This window comes from Pholcus phalangioides, unplaced genomic scaffold (assembly GCF_987345545.1).
Source record: "Pholcus phalangioides strain wild (caught in Gottingen) unplaced genomic scaffold, Ppha-v1.0 ptg000009l_1, whole genome shotgun sequence".
Taxonomy (NCBI): Eukaryota; Metazoa; Arthropoda; class Arachnida; order Araneae; family Pholcidae; genus Pholcus; species Pholcus phalangioides.
The window spans coordinates 11,298,059-11,317,210 of NW_028301602.1; the positions used below are offsets into that span (position 1 = coordinate 11,298,059).

At 40.3% G+C, this 19,152-nt stretch overlaps 2 protein-coding genes across 2 annotated transcripts in view; both read right to left on the reverse strand.

Annotated features, from left to right (window-relative positions):
* Positions 1–10,234: 10,234 nt before the first annotated feature.
* The window catches only part of LOC149081752 (uncharacterized), a 35,249-nt gene continuing 26,331 nt past the window's right edge, over positions 10,235–19,152 (reverse strand). Inside the window, exons 24-28 of the mRNA XM_089235795.1 lie at positions 18,862–19,025; positions 16,113–16,201; positions 15,864–16,007; positions 15,564–15,726; positions 10,235–10,678 (exon numbers count right to left, since the gene is read on the reverse strand). Of these exons, the coding sequence (XP_089091921.1) occupies positions 10,586–10,678; positions 15,564–15,726; positions 15,864–16,007; positions 16,113–16,201; positions 18,862–19,025 (653 nt within the window). The 3' untranslated portion in view covers positions 10,235–10,585. The remainder of the gene's footprint in view (positions 10,679–15,563; positions 15,727–15,863; positions 16,008–16,112; positions 16,202–18,861; positions 19,026–19,152) is intronic.
* LOC149081753 (uncharacterized) lies at positions 12,601–14,327 on the reverse strand. The gene has a single exon (XM_089236942.1). The coding sequence runs from the start codon at positions 14,325–14,327 to the stop codon at positions 12,957–12,959; it is 1,371 nt and encodes a 456-aa protein (XP_089093068.1). The 3' UTR covers positions 12,601–12,956.

Consider the following 19,152-nt stretch of genomic DNA (forward strand, 5'->3'; position numbering starts at 1 on the left):
ACGATAAATTTCCATCAATATAGAATCACAGCTATCTCTCCTCCCTTATGGAATCACAAAAATCTCTTCTCCATTATAGAATCAGCAATATGTCTCTTCCATTATGAAATCACCGATATATGTCCTTCTTTAAGGAATCACCGATAAGATAACTCTTCTACATTATGGAATGAACGATATCTCTCGTACATTATAGATGCACCGATATCTCTTCTCCATTATGAAATCACCGGTATCTCTCCTCCCTTATAGAATCACCGATATCTGTCATTCATTATGCAATCACCGATATCTCTTCCACATTATAGAATTCTACATCAAGTCTTCTACATCATGGATTCAACGATATATCTTGTCCATTATGGAATCACCGGTATCTCTCCTCCCTTATCGAATCACCGATAACTTTCCATCAATATGGAATCACCAATATCTCTTCTCTATTGAGGAATAACCGGCATGTCTACTCCATTATGGAATCACCTTTATCTGTCCTTCATTATAGAATCACTTATATCTCTTTTACATTATGGAATCACCGATATCTCTCTTCCATTATGGAATCACTGATGTCTCTTCCTCATTATTAGAATCACCGATATCTCTCCTTCATTATGGAATCACCGCTATATTTCCTACGTTATGGAATCACCGATATCTCTCCTCTATTATGGAATCACCGATATCTCTTCTCCATTATGGAATTAAAAAATATCTCATCTCCAGTATGGTGATCACCGATATATCTTGTCTATTATGGAATCACCGGTATCTCTCCTCCCTTATGGAATCACCGATAACTTTCCATCAATATGAAAACACCGCTATCTCTCCTCCCTTATGGAATGACCAATATCTCTTCCCCATTGAGGAATAACTCTTCTACATTATGGAATCACCGATATCTACATCCATTATGGAATCACTTATGTCTCTTCTTCATTATGGAATCACCGCTATCTTTCTTACGTTATGGAATCACCCATATCTCTCCTCTATTATGGAAACACCGATATCTCTTTTCCATTATGGAATTAAAAAATATCTCATCTCCAGTATGGAACCCCCGATTTCTCTCGTGCAATATGGAATCAGCGCTATCTCACCTCCGTTATGGAATCACCGATATCTGTCCTACATAATCAAATCACCGATATCTCTTCTCCATTATGGAATCACTTTTACATTATGGAATCACCGATATCTCTCCTCCATTATGGAATCACCGATTTCTCTCGTTCAATATGAAATCACCGCTATCTCTCCTTCGTTATGGAATCACCGACATCTCTCCTTCGTTATGGAATCACCGCTATATCTCCTCCATTATGGAATCACCGATATCTTTCCTGTATTATGGAATCACCGATATCTCTCCTCCATTATGTAATCACCGATATCTTTCCTGTATTATGGAATCACCGATATCTCTCCTCCATTATGGAATCACCTATATCTCTATTCCATTATGGAATCACTGGAATCTCTCCTCCATTATGGAATCACCGATATCTTCCCTGTATTATATAATCACCGATATCCCTTCTACATTATGTAATCAACGATATCTCTCCTCCCTTATTGAATCACCAAAATCTCTTCTCCATTATGGAATCACCGATATGTCTCTTCCATTATGAAATCACCGATATGTCTCTTCCATTATGAAATCGCCGATATCTCTTCTACATTAACGATTCACCGATATCTCAACTCCATTATGGAATCACCGATATCTGTCCTTCATTATGGAATCACCGATACCTGTCCTTCATTATGGAATCACCGATATCTCTCCTGAATTATGGAAACACCGATACCTCATTACATTATGGAATCACCACTATCTCTTCTCCATTATGGAATTATCAATAGCTCTACTCCATTATGGAATCGCCGATATCTCAACTCCATTATGGAATCACCGGTATCTCTTATACATTATGGAATCACCGGTATCTCTTATACATTATGGAATCAGAGATATCTCTCCTCCATTATGGAATCACCGATTTCTCTCTTCCAATATGGAATCACTGCTATCTCTCCTTCGTTATGGAATCACCGATATATCTTCTACATTATGTAATCACCGATATCTCTCAACCATTTGGAATCACCGATATGTCTCTTCCATTATGAAATCACCGATATGTCTCTTCCATTATGAAATCACCGATATGTCTCTTCCATTATGAAATCACCGATATCTCTTCTACATTATGGATTCATCAATATCTCATGCCCAATTATGGAATCACCAATATCTCTTCCCAATTGAGGAATAACCGGTATCTCAACTCCATTATGAAATAACCGGTATTTCAATTCCATTATGGAATCACTTTTCCCTCTTCTTCATCATGGATTCACCGATATCTCTGCTCCATTATAGAATCACTGATAACTTTCCATCAATATGGAATCACCGGTATTTCTACTCCGTTATGGAATCACCGAAAGCTGTCCTTCATTATGGAATCACCGATATCTCTCCTGAATTATGGAATCACCGATATCTCTCCTGAATTATGGAATCACCGATATCTCTTCTACATTATGGAATCACCGCTATCTCTTCTCCCTTATGAAATCACCGTTTACTGTCCTACATAGTCAAATCACCGATATCTCTTCTTCATTAAGGAATCACCTATATCTATTCTACATTATGGAATGACCGATATCTCTTCTACATTATGGAATCACCGATATCTCTCCTCCATTATGGAATCACCGATTTCTCTCGTTCAATATGGAATCACCGCTATCTCTCCGCCGTTATGGAAACACCGATATCTGTACTACATAATGAAACCACCGATATCTCTGGATGAAATCTAATGAAATCACTGGAATCTCTTCTACATTATGTGATCACCGATATCTCTCTTCCATTACGGAATCACCGGAATATCTTCTACAATATAGAATCACCGATAACTTTCCATCAATGTGGATCTCTCTCCATTCCATTATGGTGTGGATGTATACCGATATCTCACTTCCATTTCCATTATGGAATCTCGGGAATCTCTTCTAGATTATGGAATCACCGATAACTTTTTATCAATATGGAATCACCGCTATCTCTCCTCCCTTATAGAATCACCAAAATCTCTTCTCCATTAAGAAATCGCCGATATGTCTATTTCATTATGGAATCACTAATATCTCATCTCCAGTATGAAATCACCGATTTCTCTCGTGCAATATGGAATCAGCGCTATCTCACCTCCGTTATGGAATCACCGATATCTCTCTTGAATTATGGAATCATCGATAATCTCTCCTCAGTTATATCAATATACCTCGAATTATCAATATCTCTACTCCATTATGGAGTCACCGATATCTGTCCTTCATTAAGGAATCACCGATATCTCTTCCCCATTATGAAATCACCGTTATATCTCCTCCTCCCTTATGTACTCACCGATAACCTTCCATCAATATGGGACCACCACTATCTCTCCTCCCTTACCGATATCTCTTGTACATTATAGAATCACCGATATATCCTCTACATTATGGATTCACCGATATCTCTTGGCCATTATGGAATCAGCGGTATCTCTCCTCCCTTATAGAATCACCGATATCTCTTCCACATTAAGGAACTACCGATATCTCAATTCCATTATGGCATCACTTTTGACTCTTCTTCATCATGGATTCACTGATATCTCTGCTCCATTCTGGAATCATCGATAACTTTCCATCAATATGGAATCACCGGTATTGCTACACCGTTATGGAATCACCGGTATTTCTACTCCGTTATGGAATCACCGATACCTCTCCTTCATTATGGAATCACCAATATCTCTTCTGCATTATGGAATTATCAATAGCTCTATTCCATTATGGAATTATCAATAGCTCTATTCCATTATGGAATTATCAATAGCTCTACTCCATTATAGAATCACCGATATCTCTTCTCCATTATTGAATTTAAAAAAATCTCCATTACGGAATTACCGATATCTCTCGTGCAATATGGAATCACCGCTATCTCTCCTCCGTTATGGAATCACGGATATCTGTCCTACATAATGAAATCACCGGAATCTCTTCTTCTTTATGGAATCACCGATATCTCTACTCCATGATGGAATCACCGATTTCTCTCGTCCAACATGGAATCACCGCAATTTCTCCTTCGTTATGGAATCACCGATATCTATTCCACATTATGTAATCACCGATATCTCTCTTCCATTAAGGAATCACCGGAATCTCTTCTACATTATGGAATCACCGGAATCTCTTCTACATTATGGAATCACTGGAATTTCTTCTACATTATTGAATCACCGGAATCTATTCTACAGTATGTAATCACCGCTATCTCTCCTCCCTTATGGAATCAGCGCTATCTCACATCCGTTATGGAACCACTGATATCTCTTCTCCATTATGGAATCAACGATTTCTCTCGTTGGAATTACCGCTATCTCTCCTTCGTTGTGGAATCACCGATATCTCTCTTCCATAATGGAATCACCGGAATCTCTTCTACATTAAGGAATCACCGATAACTTTCCATCAATATGGAATCTTCGCTATCTCTCCTCCCTTATGGAAACACCAAAATCTCTTCTCCATTAAGGAATCACCAAAATCTCTTCTCCATTAAGGAATCACCGATATGTGTCTTCCATTATGAAATCACCGATATCTCTTCTACATTATGGATTCACCGATACCTCTTATACATTATAGATTCACCGATATCTCTTCTACATTATGGATTCACCGATACCTCTTATACATTATATATTCACCGATATCTCATCTCAATTATGGAATCACCGATAACTCCCCTGAATTATGGAAACACCGATATCTCTTCTACATTATGGAATCACCAATATCTCTTCTCCATGATGGAACTATCAATAGCTCTACTCCATTATGGAATCACCGATATCTCTATTGCATTATGGAAACACCGCTTTCTCTCCTCCCTTATGGAATCACCAATATCTCTTCCCCATTGAGATATATATGTAACCGGTATCTCAACTCTATTATGGTATCACCGATATCTGTCCTTCATTATGGAATCACCGATATCTCTTCTACATTATGGAACCACCGATATCTCAATTCCATTATGGAATCAATTTTGTCTCTTCTTCATTATGGAATCAACGATATCTCTCCTCTATTATGGAGAAACCGGTATCTCATGTCCATTATGAAATTTAAAAATATCTCATCTCCAGTATGGAATCACCGATATCTGTCCTACATAATCAAATCAACGGTATCTCTTCTTCATTATGAAATCACCGATTTCTCTCGTTCAATATGGAATCACCGCTATCTCTCCTTCGTTTTGGAATCACCGATTTCTCTCCTTCCTTAAGGAATCACCGATATCACTTCTAGAATATGGAATCACCGATAACTTTCCATCAATATGGAATCAGCGATATCTTTCCTCCACTATGGAATCACCGATATCTCTTCTGCATTATGGAATCACCGGTATCTCTTCTAAATTATGGAATCACCGATTTCGTTCGTTCAATATGGAATCACCGCTATCTCTCTTTCGTTATGGAATCACCGATATCTCTCTTCTATTATGGAATCACCGGAATCTCTTCTACAATATAGAATCACCGATAACTTTTCATCAATATGGAATCAACGATATCTGTCCTACATAATGAAATCACGGATATCTCTCCTCCATGATGGAATCCCCGATTTCTCTCGTTCAATATGGAATCACCGCTATCTCTCTTTCGTTATGGAATCACCGATATCTCTTCTTCATTATGGAATCACCTATATCTCTTCTACATTATGGAATCACGGATATCTCTCCTCCATTATGGAATCACCCATTTCTCTCGTTCAATATGGAATCACCGCTATACCTCCTCCGTTATGGAATCACCGATATCTGTCCTACATAATGAAATCACTGATATCTCTGGATGAAATCTAATGAAATCACCGGAATCTCTTCTTTATTATGGAATCACAGATATCTCTCCTACATAATGGAATCCCCGATTTCTCTCGTTCAATATGGAATCACCGCTATCTCTCCTTCGTTATGGAATCACCGATATCTCTTCTACATTATGTAATCACCGAATCTCTTCTATGTTAAGGAATCACCAGAATCTCTTCTACAATATAGAATTACCGATAACTTTTCATCAATATGGAATCACCGATATCTCCTCTCCATTATGGAATCACCGGAATCTCTTCTACATTATGGAATCACCGGAATCTCTTCTACATTATGGAATCACCGATAACTTTTTATCAATATGGAATCACCGCTATCTCTCTTCCATTATGGAATCACCGATTTCTCTCGTTCAATATGGAATCACCGCTATCTCTCCCTCGTTATGGAATCACCGATATCTCTTCTACATTATGTAATCACCGATATCTCTGCTCCCTTATGTAATCACCAAAATCTCTTCTCCACTATGGAATCACCGATATATCGCTTTCATTATGGAATCACCGATATATCTCTTTCATTATGGAATAACCGATACCTGTCCTTCATTATGGAATCACCGATATCTCTTCTACATTATGGAATCACCGGAATCTCTTCTACATTATGGAATCACCGGAATCTCTTCTACATTATGGAATCACCGATAACTTTTTATCAATATGGAATCACCGCTATCTCTCCTCCCTTATGGAATCACAGATATGTTTATTTCATTATGGAATCATCAGTATCTCATCTCCGTTATGGAATCATCGATATCTCTCTTGAATTATGGAATCACCGATATCTCTCCTCAATTATCGAATTATCAATATCTCTATTCCATTATGGAATCACCGATATCTGTCCTTCATTAAGGAATCACCGATATCTCTTCTACATTATGGAATGAACGATATCTCTCCTACATTATAGATTCACCGATATCTCTTCTCCATTATGAAATCACCGTTATCTCTCCTCTTCCCTTATGGACTCACCGATAACCTTCTACATTATGGAATCACCGAAATCTCTCCTCCGTTATGGAATCACCGAATTTTCTCGTTCAATATGTAATCACCGCTATCTCTCCTCCGTTATGGAATGACCGATATCTCTCCTCCATTATGCAATCACCGATCTCTCTTCTTCATTATGGAATTACCGATATCTCTTCTCCATTATGGAATCACCGATAACTTTCCATCAATATGGAATCACCGCTATCTCTCCTCCCTTATGGAATCACCAATATATCTTCTCGATTATGGAATCACCGGTATCTCTACTCCATTATTTAATCACCGATATCTGTCCATCATTGAGGAATCACCGAGATCTGTCCATCATTGAGGAATCACCGATATCTCTTCTACATTATGTAATCACCGATGTCTCTCTTCCACTATGGAATCACCGGAATCTCTTCTACATTATGGAATCACCGATAACTTTTTATCAATATGGAATCACCGCTATCTCTCCTCCCTTATGGAATCACCGATATGTTTATTTCATTATGGAATCATCAATATCTCATCTCCAGTATGGAATCACCGATTTCTCCCGTGCAATATGGAATCAGCGCTATCTCACCTCCGTTATGGAATCACCGATATCTCTTCTACATTATGTAATCACCGATATCTCTTCTACATTATGTAATCACCGATATCTCTTCTATGTTAAGGAATCACCAGAATCTCTTCTACAATATAGAATCACCGATAACTTTTCATCAATATGGAATCACCGATATCTCCTCTCCATTATGGAATCACCGGAATCTCTTCTACATTATGGAATCACCGGAATCTCTTCTACATTATGGAATCACCGGAATCTCTTCTACATTATGGAATCACCGGAATCTCTTCTACATTATGGAATCACCGGAATCTCTTCTACATTATGGAATCACCGGAATCTCTTCTACATTATGGAATCACCGATAACTTTTTATCAATATGGAATCACCGCTATCTCTCCTCCCTTATGGAATCACCGCTATCTCTCCTCCCTTATGGAATCACCGATATGTTTATTTCATTATGGAATCATCAATATCTCATCTCCAGTATGCAATCACCGATTTCTCTCGTGCAATATGGAATCAGCGCTATCTCACCTCCGTTATGGAATCACCGATATCTCTCTTGAATTATGGAATCACCGATATCTCTAATACATTATGGAATCACCGATATCTCTCCTCCATGATGGAATCCCCTATTTCTCTCGTTCAATACGGAATCACCGCTATCTCTCCCTCGTTATGGAATCACCGATATCTCTTCCACATTATGTAATCACCGATATCTCTCTTCCATTATGGAATCACCGGAATCTCTTCTATGTTAAGGAATCACCGATAACTTTCCATCAATATGGAATCACCGATATCTCCTCTCCATTACGGAATCACCGATTTCTCTCGTCCAACATGGAATCATCGATTTCTCTCGTCCAACATGGAATCACCGCTATCTCTCCTTCGTTATGGAATCACCTATATCTCTTCTACATTATGTAATCACCGATATCTCTCTTCCATTATGGAATCACCAGAATCTCTTCTACATTATGGAATCACCGGAATCTCTTCTACATTATGGAATCACCGCTATCTCTCCTCCCTTATGGAATCACCGATATGTTTATTTCATTATGGAATCATCAGTATCTCATCTCCAGTATGAAATCACCGATTTCTCTCGTGCAATATGGAATCAGCGCTATCTCACCTCCATTATGGAATCACCGATATGTCTAATACATTATGGAATCACCAATATCTCTCCTCAATTATCGAATTATCAATATCTCTATTCCATTATGGAATCACCGATATCTGTCCTTCATTAAGGAATCACCGATATCTCTTCTACATTATGGAATGAACGATATCTCTCCTACATTATAGATTCGCCGATATCTCTTCTCCATTATGAAATCACCGTTATCTCTCCTCTTCCCTTATGGACTCACCAATAACCTTCTACGCTATGGAATCACCGAAATATCTCCTCCGTTATGGAATCACCGAATTTTCTCGTTGAATATGTAATCACCGCTATCTCTCTTCCGTTATGGAATCACCGATATCTCCCCTCCATTATGCAATCACCGATATATCTTCTTCATTATGGAATTACCAATATCTCTTCTCCATTATGGAATCACCGATAACTTTCCATCAATATGGAATCACCAATATATCTTCTCGATTATGGAATCACCGGTATCTCTACTCCATTATTTAATCACCGATATCTGTCCATCATTGAGGAATCACCGAGATCTGTCCATCATTAAGGAATCACCGATATCTCTCCTCCATTATGGAATTAGCGATTACTCTCGTTGAATATGGAATCAACGCTATCTCCCCTCCCTTATGGAATCACCAATATATCTTCTCGATTATGGAATCACCGGTATCTCTACTCCATTATTTAATCACCGATATCTGTCATGCGAGAGTCTACTGTACGTTGTTTTGTAAATTGAGAACATTGTGCCAAATGTTGCTTAAAAGTCCCCAATTGTGGAAAGCATAATGTAAAAAAATTATTCTTAAAACAATCTGCTTTTAGGCAGATTTGCTTCATGAATATAAGGCAAATCTGCTGTGTGAATTATATATTATATATAGCCTATTCATTTCACGGAATAAAATTATTCGCCATGGAAGATACGTGCCTCGAATATCTATATTTACAGCCATGATTATTGTAATCTCTCAGAAATCACACAAATTGTCTTCTAGGGCAATGTGAATAAAAATTACGAATTCAAGTAAGCTTTGTTAAAAAAAGAAAAAAACGTGTCCAAAATATTAGATGTTGCAAACATTAACATGCTAATGTTAATACTGGTAATTTGAAATCATTTTTCAACAATAAAAAAAATCCCCCCCCCCTCTCTCTCCAAATTCAGTAGAGTAATGAAATCACTCTTCAATATTACTTTTTCGAGTAACACTGCTCAACAGTAAATCACACATGCATATGTAAACATTCATCTGAAGAACTTATAACGAATTGATACAAGTTGAAATGGGTCTCGTGTGTGTGCCCGCGTGTGTGTGTGTGTGAAAAAAAGCTGCAGATTATTTTGCATGTTAGTATTCTGCAAGAATCTGTTAATGTTGTATCCCTGATTTTGTTCTGTCTGTAGAGAGAATCGCCTCGCATTAATTTAACGCTCATAAATGAATCTAGCAACACTATGGTGGATAATCAAAAAAATTAATTTATTATGAACGACGAAGCATTGTACCCGATTAATTTATTATTCGCACGTCCAAGGCCGGTCGTCCACTGGCAGCGACTTGAAGCGATAAACCAATCGCCCGCAGTTATTAATAAGATTGATCCCATTGCACAAAAAGTAAGAGAGCATCATCCACTGGAAACATTTTTGAGCGAGCGACATCAGCATATGAGCGAGGAATCGCGATGACTCCGCTTACATTGGGAATATACGCGCCTTTGGTTGTCGGACTCAACGTCGGCTGTTGCCGCTCGCGTGGCTTGCCGCGTGTAGTCGCTACCAGTGGACGACCGGCTTAATTATTCAGCAGTCACGAATGTCTCAGATAACAGAATCTTCCCTCCGCTCCACACGAAGTACGACACACTTCGGTTGCATGAGGCCTTGAGCTTGAACCTTGAACTCCAGTGGTACCTATGCATAAAATGTTGAAAAAACTCCATCGTTAAAATATCACATTTTGCAGACTTTCCAAATACAACAAAAAGATTTTAACTTTATCAATCAATACTTGAAAAATTGTGTAGTGCTGCCCACGCGATGGCGCTGGCGAATCTTCCCAGCTTGTATAATTATTAGTCTATTTTCTGCTGGTGGCATCACAACAGAAATCGGTAGTCAAAGGCGTCTGGCTCGGTTTGTTGATGTTGTCCTACTCACTGAAGGCGTCTGGCTCGGTTTGTTGATGTTGTCCTACTCACCGACGCGCATGGTGTGACACAGACACGCGCGTCGGTGAGTAGGACAAGATCAGCAAACCGAGCCAGACGCCTTTGACTCCCGATTTCTGTTGTGATGCCACCAGCAGAAAATATGCTAATAATTATACAAGCTGGGAAGATTCGCCAGCGCCATCGTGTGGGCAGCACTACAATTGTAACAAAGTGATTTTTAATCACACAAACTAGCGTAAAGACCGTTATTTTCATCTGGGGTTTGTGAAAATACTGATCGAATCATAAATTTGCCGAAATTTCTATTTTTGTCTAAAAAATGCAACATTATACCACGAGATATCAGGCGCGGATATAGGGGTGTGTATTGGAAGGGGCGATTCATTTGTATAGACTCGTTACATCGTCCCGTATTTTACGAGAGATGAATATTTACCAATATTATTTGAGCTTGGGAGGGACAATTGTATTTATATTCCCCCCCCCGGATCCACGCCTGCGAGATATTACAATATGAAGACTGATATGGCAATATGAAGATTATGAAGTTTCATATTGAAGAACGTTTTAAGCGTATTAAAAAATATAATTTTAGTAGGGTTTCAAGAGCTCTTAAAAAACGCCGTTATAGACGAATTCATCGTTGTATCAAGAAAAGTTCAGCGTTGAACTATCGGCAGTTCCAGACTAGGAAATAGACATTTTTTGGATATACAGAGTGTCCTGTAAGTGCTATCACGGCCTTTATCTTATCAATCACATCCATTTTAAAGGTATGATTCCAATTCAAAAAATGCTCAACAATTACCGGCGTTCAAAAACAGCTCTGTACCAGTTTTAAGAGTTAAAATACAGTGTTAACAAAATAAAAAATCTAAATTTTCATACGATTCCCCCTTGTTCTCTAACTTCCAATTAGGAAGTTGTTGCCTTGCCAACAGAAGAAATTCCATGTTTATAAGTGCAATATTCACTGAGGCATTTGAATTCAAAAATCAGAGAAAGATTATGAAAGAACAACAAAAACTACTAAAAAAAAAAAGGACAACACTCCTTTCCCCCTCCATCACGCTTTCCTTTACCAATTTCCGTCCGATTTTTGAATTTGAATAACTCAGCAAATATTTCACTTAAAATTTTTTGTTCACCTCTGATAAGACAAGGCAACATGTTCCTAATTGGTTGTTAGAGAACAAAGGAGACCGTATAAAACTGGATTTTTCATTTTATTACACACTGTATTTTATTTACTCAAAATTGGTGTGCGGGATAGCTTTTGATCGTAATAGTAGTTTCCCCCGACTTCTTATCGGTCGTAGGTCCTCGGCTGTACCTCCACTACGATTCCAGGACGAAATAACTGGATTCTAGACTCCCAAAAAGAAGAAAACACCACCTTATTTAATTTATTATCCAACACCTCCACGAAACCGTCCTGTCCCTTCGGTGCAAACTTTCGCACCCCCCTCTCTTTTCGAATGTCTCAAATCGTTCTCGTTTTTCTCTCTCGTGACTCCTGTTTCTCCTCGGCCTTTTTCCAACCTCTTTTCTCCTGAACCTTACACGTCCCATCATCGAAAAGCACATCCATCATTTTTAAATGACGATGATGCTTCAAGAGCGCGTAACTCGGTTTCTCACGGCTACCGTGACAGAGCGTCGGCACCACCTTGCATATCACCCTTTCGGGTCCCCCAGGCCAACGCATGACGCTATCCGGTAGGCGAGCGTTGTATCGTGCAGCAGCAGCTACTTTGGCGACGGCGGCCATACCACCCTTGAATTTCAAATAACGGTTGTTCATCCAAGAGTTCATGGGGTGGTGGTCACCACCGGCATAAGAGAAGGATGACCTTTCCCTGCCCTGATTCCTGGGCACGCCGTTGTTGGCGATTGAAGATTTAGCCGGTTGGCTTCTGGTTTTCTCGGTCTTCGACTGCCGGTTCGTAGCTCTGTTGATTCCTTTGGCAAATGGACACGAAAACAATCGCCAGTTCGATTGCTTGGACGTTTCCTGCCTAGCCGGGAACCGGTTCGGTGCCGATCTCCTCCTGTTGGCAGCATTGACCATCGGATGCGGACGCGTCCTGATTGGTCTTGCACTTGACGACGGCGAACGTCTTCTTCACCATGTTCCTGTTGACGTAGAGACAGCGCCTCGTACAGATATCCGGTATCTTAGATCCTCGATTGACGACTGCCACGTCGACGACTTCTCCGTGTTCTGATATAAACTGCGACACTGACTCTGGTGTCATTTCCTCGGACGGCATATTGCAGACCAGGATCATTTTAGCGCATCTGGTCTCGAAAGCCGGTACGGGCACAATCCGGCGCACTTTAGTGCCTCCTCCGTTGACTTCGAGTTTGTTCGAGTTCCTGAGACAGTACCGGACGACCCTCCAGTCCTTAGTCAGGATCTTGACCTTCCTGAAAGATGATACCAACCTCAGGCTGATGTAGCCCTCCCTGTTTCTCTGGATTTGTTTCAGTAGAAAGTTGTTCTTCATGATGTTGAAGTCGGTGAAGTAGCTCTCGACTTGGGATATGATCCTCTCTTCAAGTTCTTCGTTAGGTATGCAAAAATTGTTGTTATTGCCGTTGTTGGCCTTCTGTTTGCCATCGGCACCGGAATCGGCAGATGAAGTACACACACCGTCCTTACGGCTTGGCTCATTGATCGGACTTAGTACATTTCCCAAGAGTGCGTCGTATGCCGTCGGACATATTAACATTTCATTTATCAAACGACACGACACTGCGCAAGTAATCGGCACGTACCCGTGTTTGCCGTCGCTGATCTTCATCATACATATTTTCAGAGGGGCTATCTCACTTTCGCCAAATGCGGACTTGATCCTTATTCTCCCCTCGCCTTCACTGTCGTCGATCTCAACCAAATCCGATCTAACGACTGAGATCTGGGTCCCGGAATCGACTACGCCTCTTATTGTCTTCTGACCACATTTCAAACTCACGGTCTGCGGTGTGTCAATGTCCGCACAAACACCAGCTGCTGGCACCGTGATATGTGCTGTTAGGACTGTGGTTTCTTCAATCGTGTCCCCCTCTTCTGTCTGGACAGAGTTCGCCTGGGCCCGACTCAATGGCTCCTGCTGGACTCTTGCAGGACAAAACCTTGCTATATGGCCTTCTGCTCCACACGCATAACAAGTGACTGCGGCCCTCTCTCTGGTATTCGAACCCATCGTCGCTTTAGGTAAGAAGGACTCACCCTGAAGCCTCTGGTTTTCGCTGGCTTCCCATCTCGGATTTTGATGAACCGGTCTTGGGGTTCTCGTCCTGTCACTAGGAAAGGGTGTCTTCAGAGTCCTCTTCACATCATCGAATCTATCTAGTTTCTCCGATAGCTCACTTGGTGACACCATATCATTCCATTCGTCCAGATAGTGTTCTTTAAAATCTGCTGGGACGCGTTTTTCATTCGATCGGTGATGATTAAATCTCTTAGTTTCTCAAACATCGTGACCCCCAAAGCCGCCGTCCACCCATTAAAATAGGTACACAGTTCGTGGTAGAAGTCTCTCCAAGTGCCCTGTTGATTCTTGTGGCACGAAGAAAACATCTGTCGGAACTTCTCTGGGGTGAGTTTGAATCTCCGCAATAATAATTCTTTAACTTGGTTATAGTCCTGTACTTGCTCTTCCGGTTCGCGGGCAATTAACTGGTTCATCTCGTAGGGAAGAAGTCCCAAGAGCTCAGCTAACCAATCTTCCCGTACCAGGGCCACGCGACGAGCTTGCCGCTCAAACAGCACCAGGTACAGACTTATGTCCTCTTCCATCCTGAACTTTCGCTAAATAAGTTGAACTCCGGTCGGACTGCTACCCCTAAGTTGGCGGCCATGGTCTCCAGATCCTCCTTGTTCCCTTTTGCCAAATACACCATCTTTATTTATCGTCTCGATACCGCCGCACAACACTTGCTTCTCTTCCCTAGGCAGGATTACCCCTCTCAGCACCGGTTGTCGGGTTGACTTCACGAAAAAAAAAAAACAGCGTGGGAGCTCGACGCTGCTGCTATCCTTCTATACGAACCGGGGTGGTTCCACAGTCGCTAGGACGCTCTTCTTCGAATTCAGCTCACAATATTGAGTCGTTGAAGCCACGACCCTATCCTGTCGACTGCGCCAGTAAAGTTTTCCCGACTTCTTATCGGTCGTAGGTCCTCGGCCGTACCTCCACTACGATTCCAGGACGAAATAACTGGATTCTAGACTCCCAAAAAGAAGAAAACAACACTTTATTTAATTTATTATCCAACACCTCCACGAAACCGTCCTGTCCCTTCGGTACAAACTTTCGCACCCCCCCCCTCTCTTTCCGAATGTCTCAAATCGTTCTCGTTTTTCTCTCTCACGACTCCTGTTTCTCCTCGGCCTTTTTCCAACCTCTTTTCTCCTGAACCTTACAGTAATATTTTGAGAATTTTTTCTAAATTGAAACTATACCTTCACGACCGACGGTTGATGTGATAAAGGCCACATTAGCACTTACAGATCACCCTGTCTTACGATTTCTAAACCTCCCACCAAAGTGAATGCTGATGCCAACTCTTCGAATACTAATTAATTATTCGTATTTATTTGAAGATTCGTTGCATACCTTGGTTTCCGGACATATCTTCACTCGGAATTTGCTAAAGAATGTCGCGAGGCCGAACTTAATCTCAATCAGGGCGAATCTCATTCCAACACAATTTCTTGGACCGGCACCAAACGGTATAAACGAGTAAGGATTCCTCTTGTCTTTCTCCTCTTGCGAGAACCTAAGTGGACAAAAGATGCAAAAGAACGAATCTTAGTACTTGATGTATATTTCTGCGTTCCTATCGACATGACTAAATTTCTGACACCTGGATGTGATGAGACAAAGCTTAGAATAGCGTATGAAAATCATTCTCACCGATTCGGGTCGAATTTTTCCGGATTCTCGTAAAATTCCGGATCATGATGAATGGAATACACAGGCACCAAAATGACCATACCTTTCGGAATTTTTATGCCAGTTTCACCGAGATCGTAGTCTTCCTGCGCCCTCCTTTCTATCCTAAATGAGGAGTGAGCGCATGAGTAAAAGAAACATGTTTGAAGTACGCAATTTTTATTTCCCCCCCCGATAATGCTTGACAGGTACGAATTGCCAGAAACTTACACTGTAGCCGGTGGAAATATTCGTAATGTTTCCCATACGACGTTGTCCAGATACTTCATACTCTGAACTTCCTGATATGTGAATTGTTTCTGCAATTAAATCGGAAAGATATTTGGAAGCAGAACTCATAAGAGATTTTTGTACAATATTTATATACAGGGAGATTCCTTAAATCCCTTGATCGTAGATGCGTACTTTCAATTAGGAAAACGTATCCAAATAACGTGTAAACCTCAGTCATTCATGTTGCAATTGGCTGAATAGCTATTAAAATAAAAAATAACTTTTATACGGACACCCTGTCCTAAGAGAACATAGTTATAAAGTTGTTGATCTATCTCCTCCTGAGCCCCCCAAAAAACATTCCTCGTATCTAAGTAGATATTTGTTGAGATATTAAGATTCAAAAATCACTGAAAATGCGCCGTAAACTAACGGACAAGCTCATTATGCTATTCTTTTTTTAACTTTTTTTTTGCGATTTTTTTAAAATTCAAATATTTCAGCGAATATTGCGGTCAGAAACATAATTTTTTTTTCTTTGTTAACCTCATGAGTAACAGGGTAATTACTTCCTAATTGGGTTTTTTTAGGACATGGTGATCAAATAAAAAGTTAATTTCTTGTTTTAATAACTGTAAAACCCCTTGCAATATGAATGACGTATCTGAGTTTTACTCGGATATTTTTTCTAATTGGAAGTATGCTCCTCTAGGATCAACAGTTCTCCAGTAAATTTTGGTATTTCAATCATTAAACTTCACTCATAGTTCGAAAAATAAGAGGCACATGGCAGCACTATAGCAAGCATTACGCAGAAACAAGCTTCACATTAGGTTCAAAACATGGACACGCACATTCCAACATGTACCAATTCGTTAAAAGTTCCGCAGAGGAACATACACTCATGTCCATAAATTAAGGATAATTCAGAATCACGCGGAAATCGAAATCTAAAGTAAAAATTTCACCTGTAGAATTATCACACACATCTGCAAGAATGATATGCAAATTTCAGGAAGCCACCAGATGATGCCGATAGTACGTCACAATGACGAGAGTGTAGGGGGGGGGGGTTATATAAGGAATGGTCTCAAAGAAGTGAAATTGTTCACAAGAGTTCTGTAAGGCTCTCAGTGCCATAAGCGAATAGTTATGACACAGAGGACGCATGTAGATGATTTTTTACGTGGTAGAATTATCGGCCGCCTGAAATGTGGGCGTACTCAGATGGAAGTATCCGAGGAACTTGGAATTGCCCAAAGTGTCATCTCTAGGCTTTGGCAACGATTCCAAGATAACGGAAATGTCAGTAGACGTTACAGTACAGGTCGCCCCCGAGTTACAACGACGAATGAAGACCGGTACTTGGCGGTAACTGCCAAAAGAAGCAGACGGAGCACAGCATCCGACTTGTCTCGTCAGCTATCTGCAGCCACGAGTACCACAGTTTCAAGGCAAACCGTGTACAGACGTTTGGGAGATATTGGTCTATATGCTCGCCGGCCTGTCAGATGTGTTCCGCTCACGGCAACTCGCTGTCGGCAGCGATTAGCCTGGAGTAGAGAACATGCAATGTGGATATCGTCACAGTCGGCTTGTGTGATGTTTTCCGACGAGTCCAGGTTTAGCTTGCAGTCTGATTCACGTCGGACTTTCATATGGAGAACGCCAGGTACCCGTTACCACCAAGACAACATCATTGAACGACACCGTTACGGTGGTGCAGCATTGCTCGTTTGGGGTGGAATTATACTGGGTTCCAGAACAGATCTGCATGTTCAAACTGGAACCACGGAAGCCCAAATTTATCGAGACATCATTCTGGAACAGCATGTACGTTTGTTTAGGGGTGCCATGGGCGCAGAATTTGTGTTTATGGATGACAACGCCCTTCCTCACCGAGCAAACATCGTAAACGAATGCCTTGAATCTGAGGATATAATCCGTATGGAATGGCCAGCATTCTCACCTGACTTGAATCCGATAGAGCATGTGTGGGACATGCTTGGCCGACGAGTTGCAGCCCGTCAACCACCTCCTACATGTGTACCGGAACTTCGGAGAGCATTGCTTGCTGAGTGGAGTGATCTTCCCCAAGATCAGATCGATAATTTGATACTCGGCATGCCTAGGCGTTGTACGGACTGTATTTCATCGCATGGGAGACATACAATGTATTAACCATCATACCAACCATGTAATAGTAAGTTTTTGTAAAGGAGATATTTTTTATAATTGCTCCAGGGAGCAAAAATCGTAGTTTTTATGAATGGTATCATACATACACCATCGTTTTTGTTCTTTATCTTTTGTTTAATAAATGGGCTTTATGAATAAGTAACGTTTGTTTTGTTTCTGAACCTTTATTTGCCGGAGCTGGCATTATCCTCAATTTATGGACATGAGTGTATTTGAGTGACATACATAGTGCACGTATAGTTTAGTAGTAGTAGTAATAAATTTTGGCAAAGGGATATAGGGCATCACCCTGTATAAATGTTTTCATTGTCTCCATCGTTGGTTTATGTTCCAAGCTAGTAATTATTTGTCTAATGAGAGAAAATAAATATTTGTGCATTAAACAAATTCTGATGTTTGAGGTTTCAACAGACATATTCAAATAGACAATCAAAATTATTGAAACATGCATTTATGATCACTTGCGAATGTCAGTCATGAATATTTGTCAGTTGAACCACATAATCGTTTCACGTTATGCCATTGCAAAGAAAGTAGCGAAATGTACCTGGTTTTTAATGAGTGTCTCGTCAATTTCTTTTATGAGGGTTTCTTGACATTCAGGATTGAGGGCGAGTTGATAAGAAGCAAATGAAAGCGCCGAAGCTGTAGTCTCATAACCCGCCAGAAAGAATAATATGCATTGTGCCAACAGTTCATCTTGGGACAGTCCTGTTGAAATTAAATACAAGGGCTGTATTTGGAAGCGATACAGAGTTTCATTTCTTGATATGTATTTGTTTCTTTTTTTTCTTAAACAAAGAGCAACAGACATTTTCCTAAAATATTTTGTAGCATG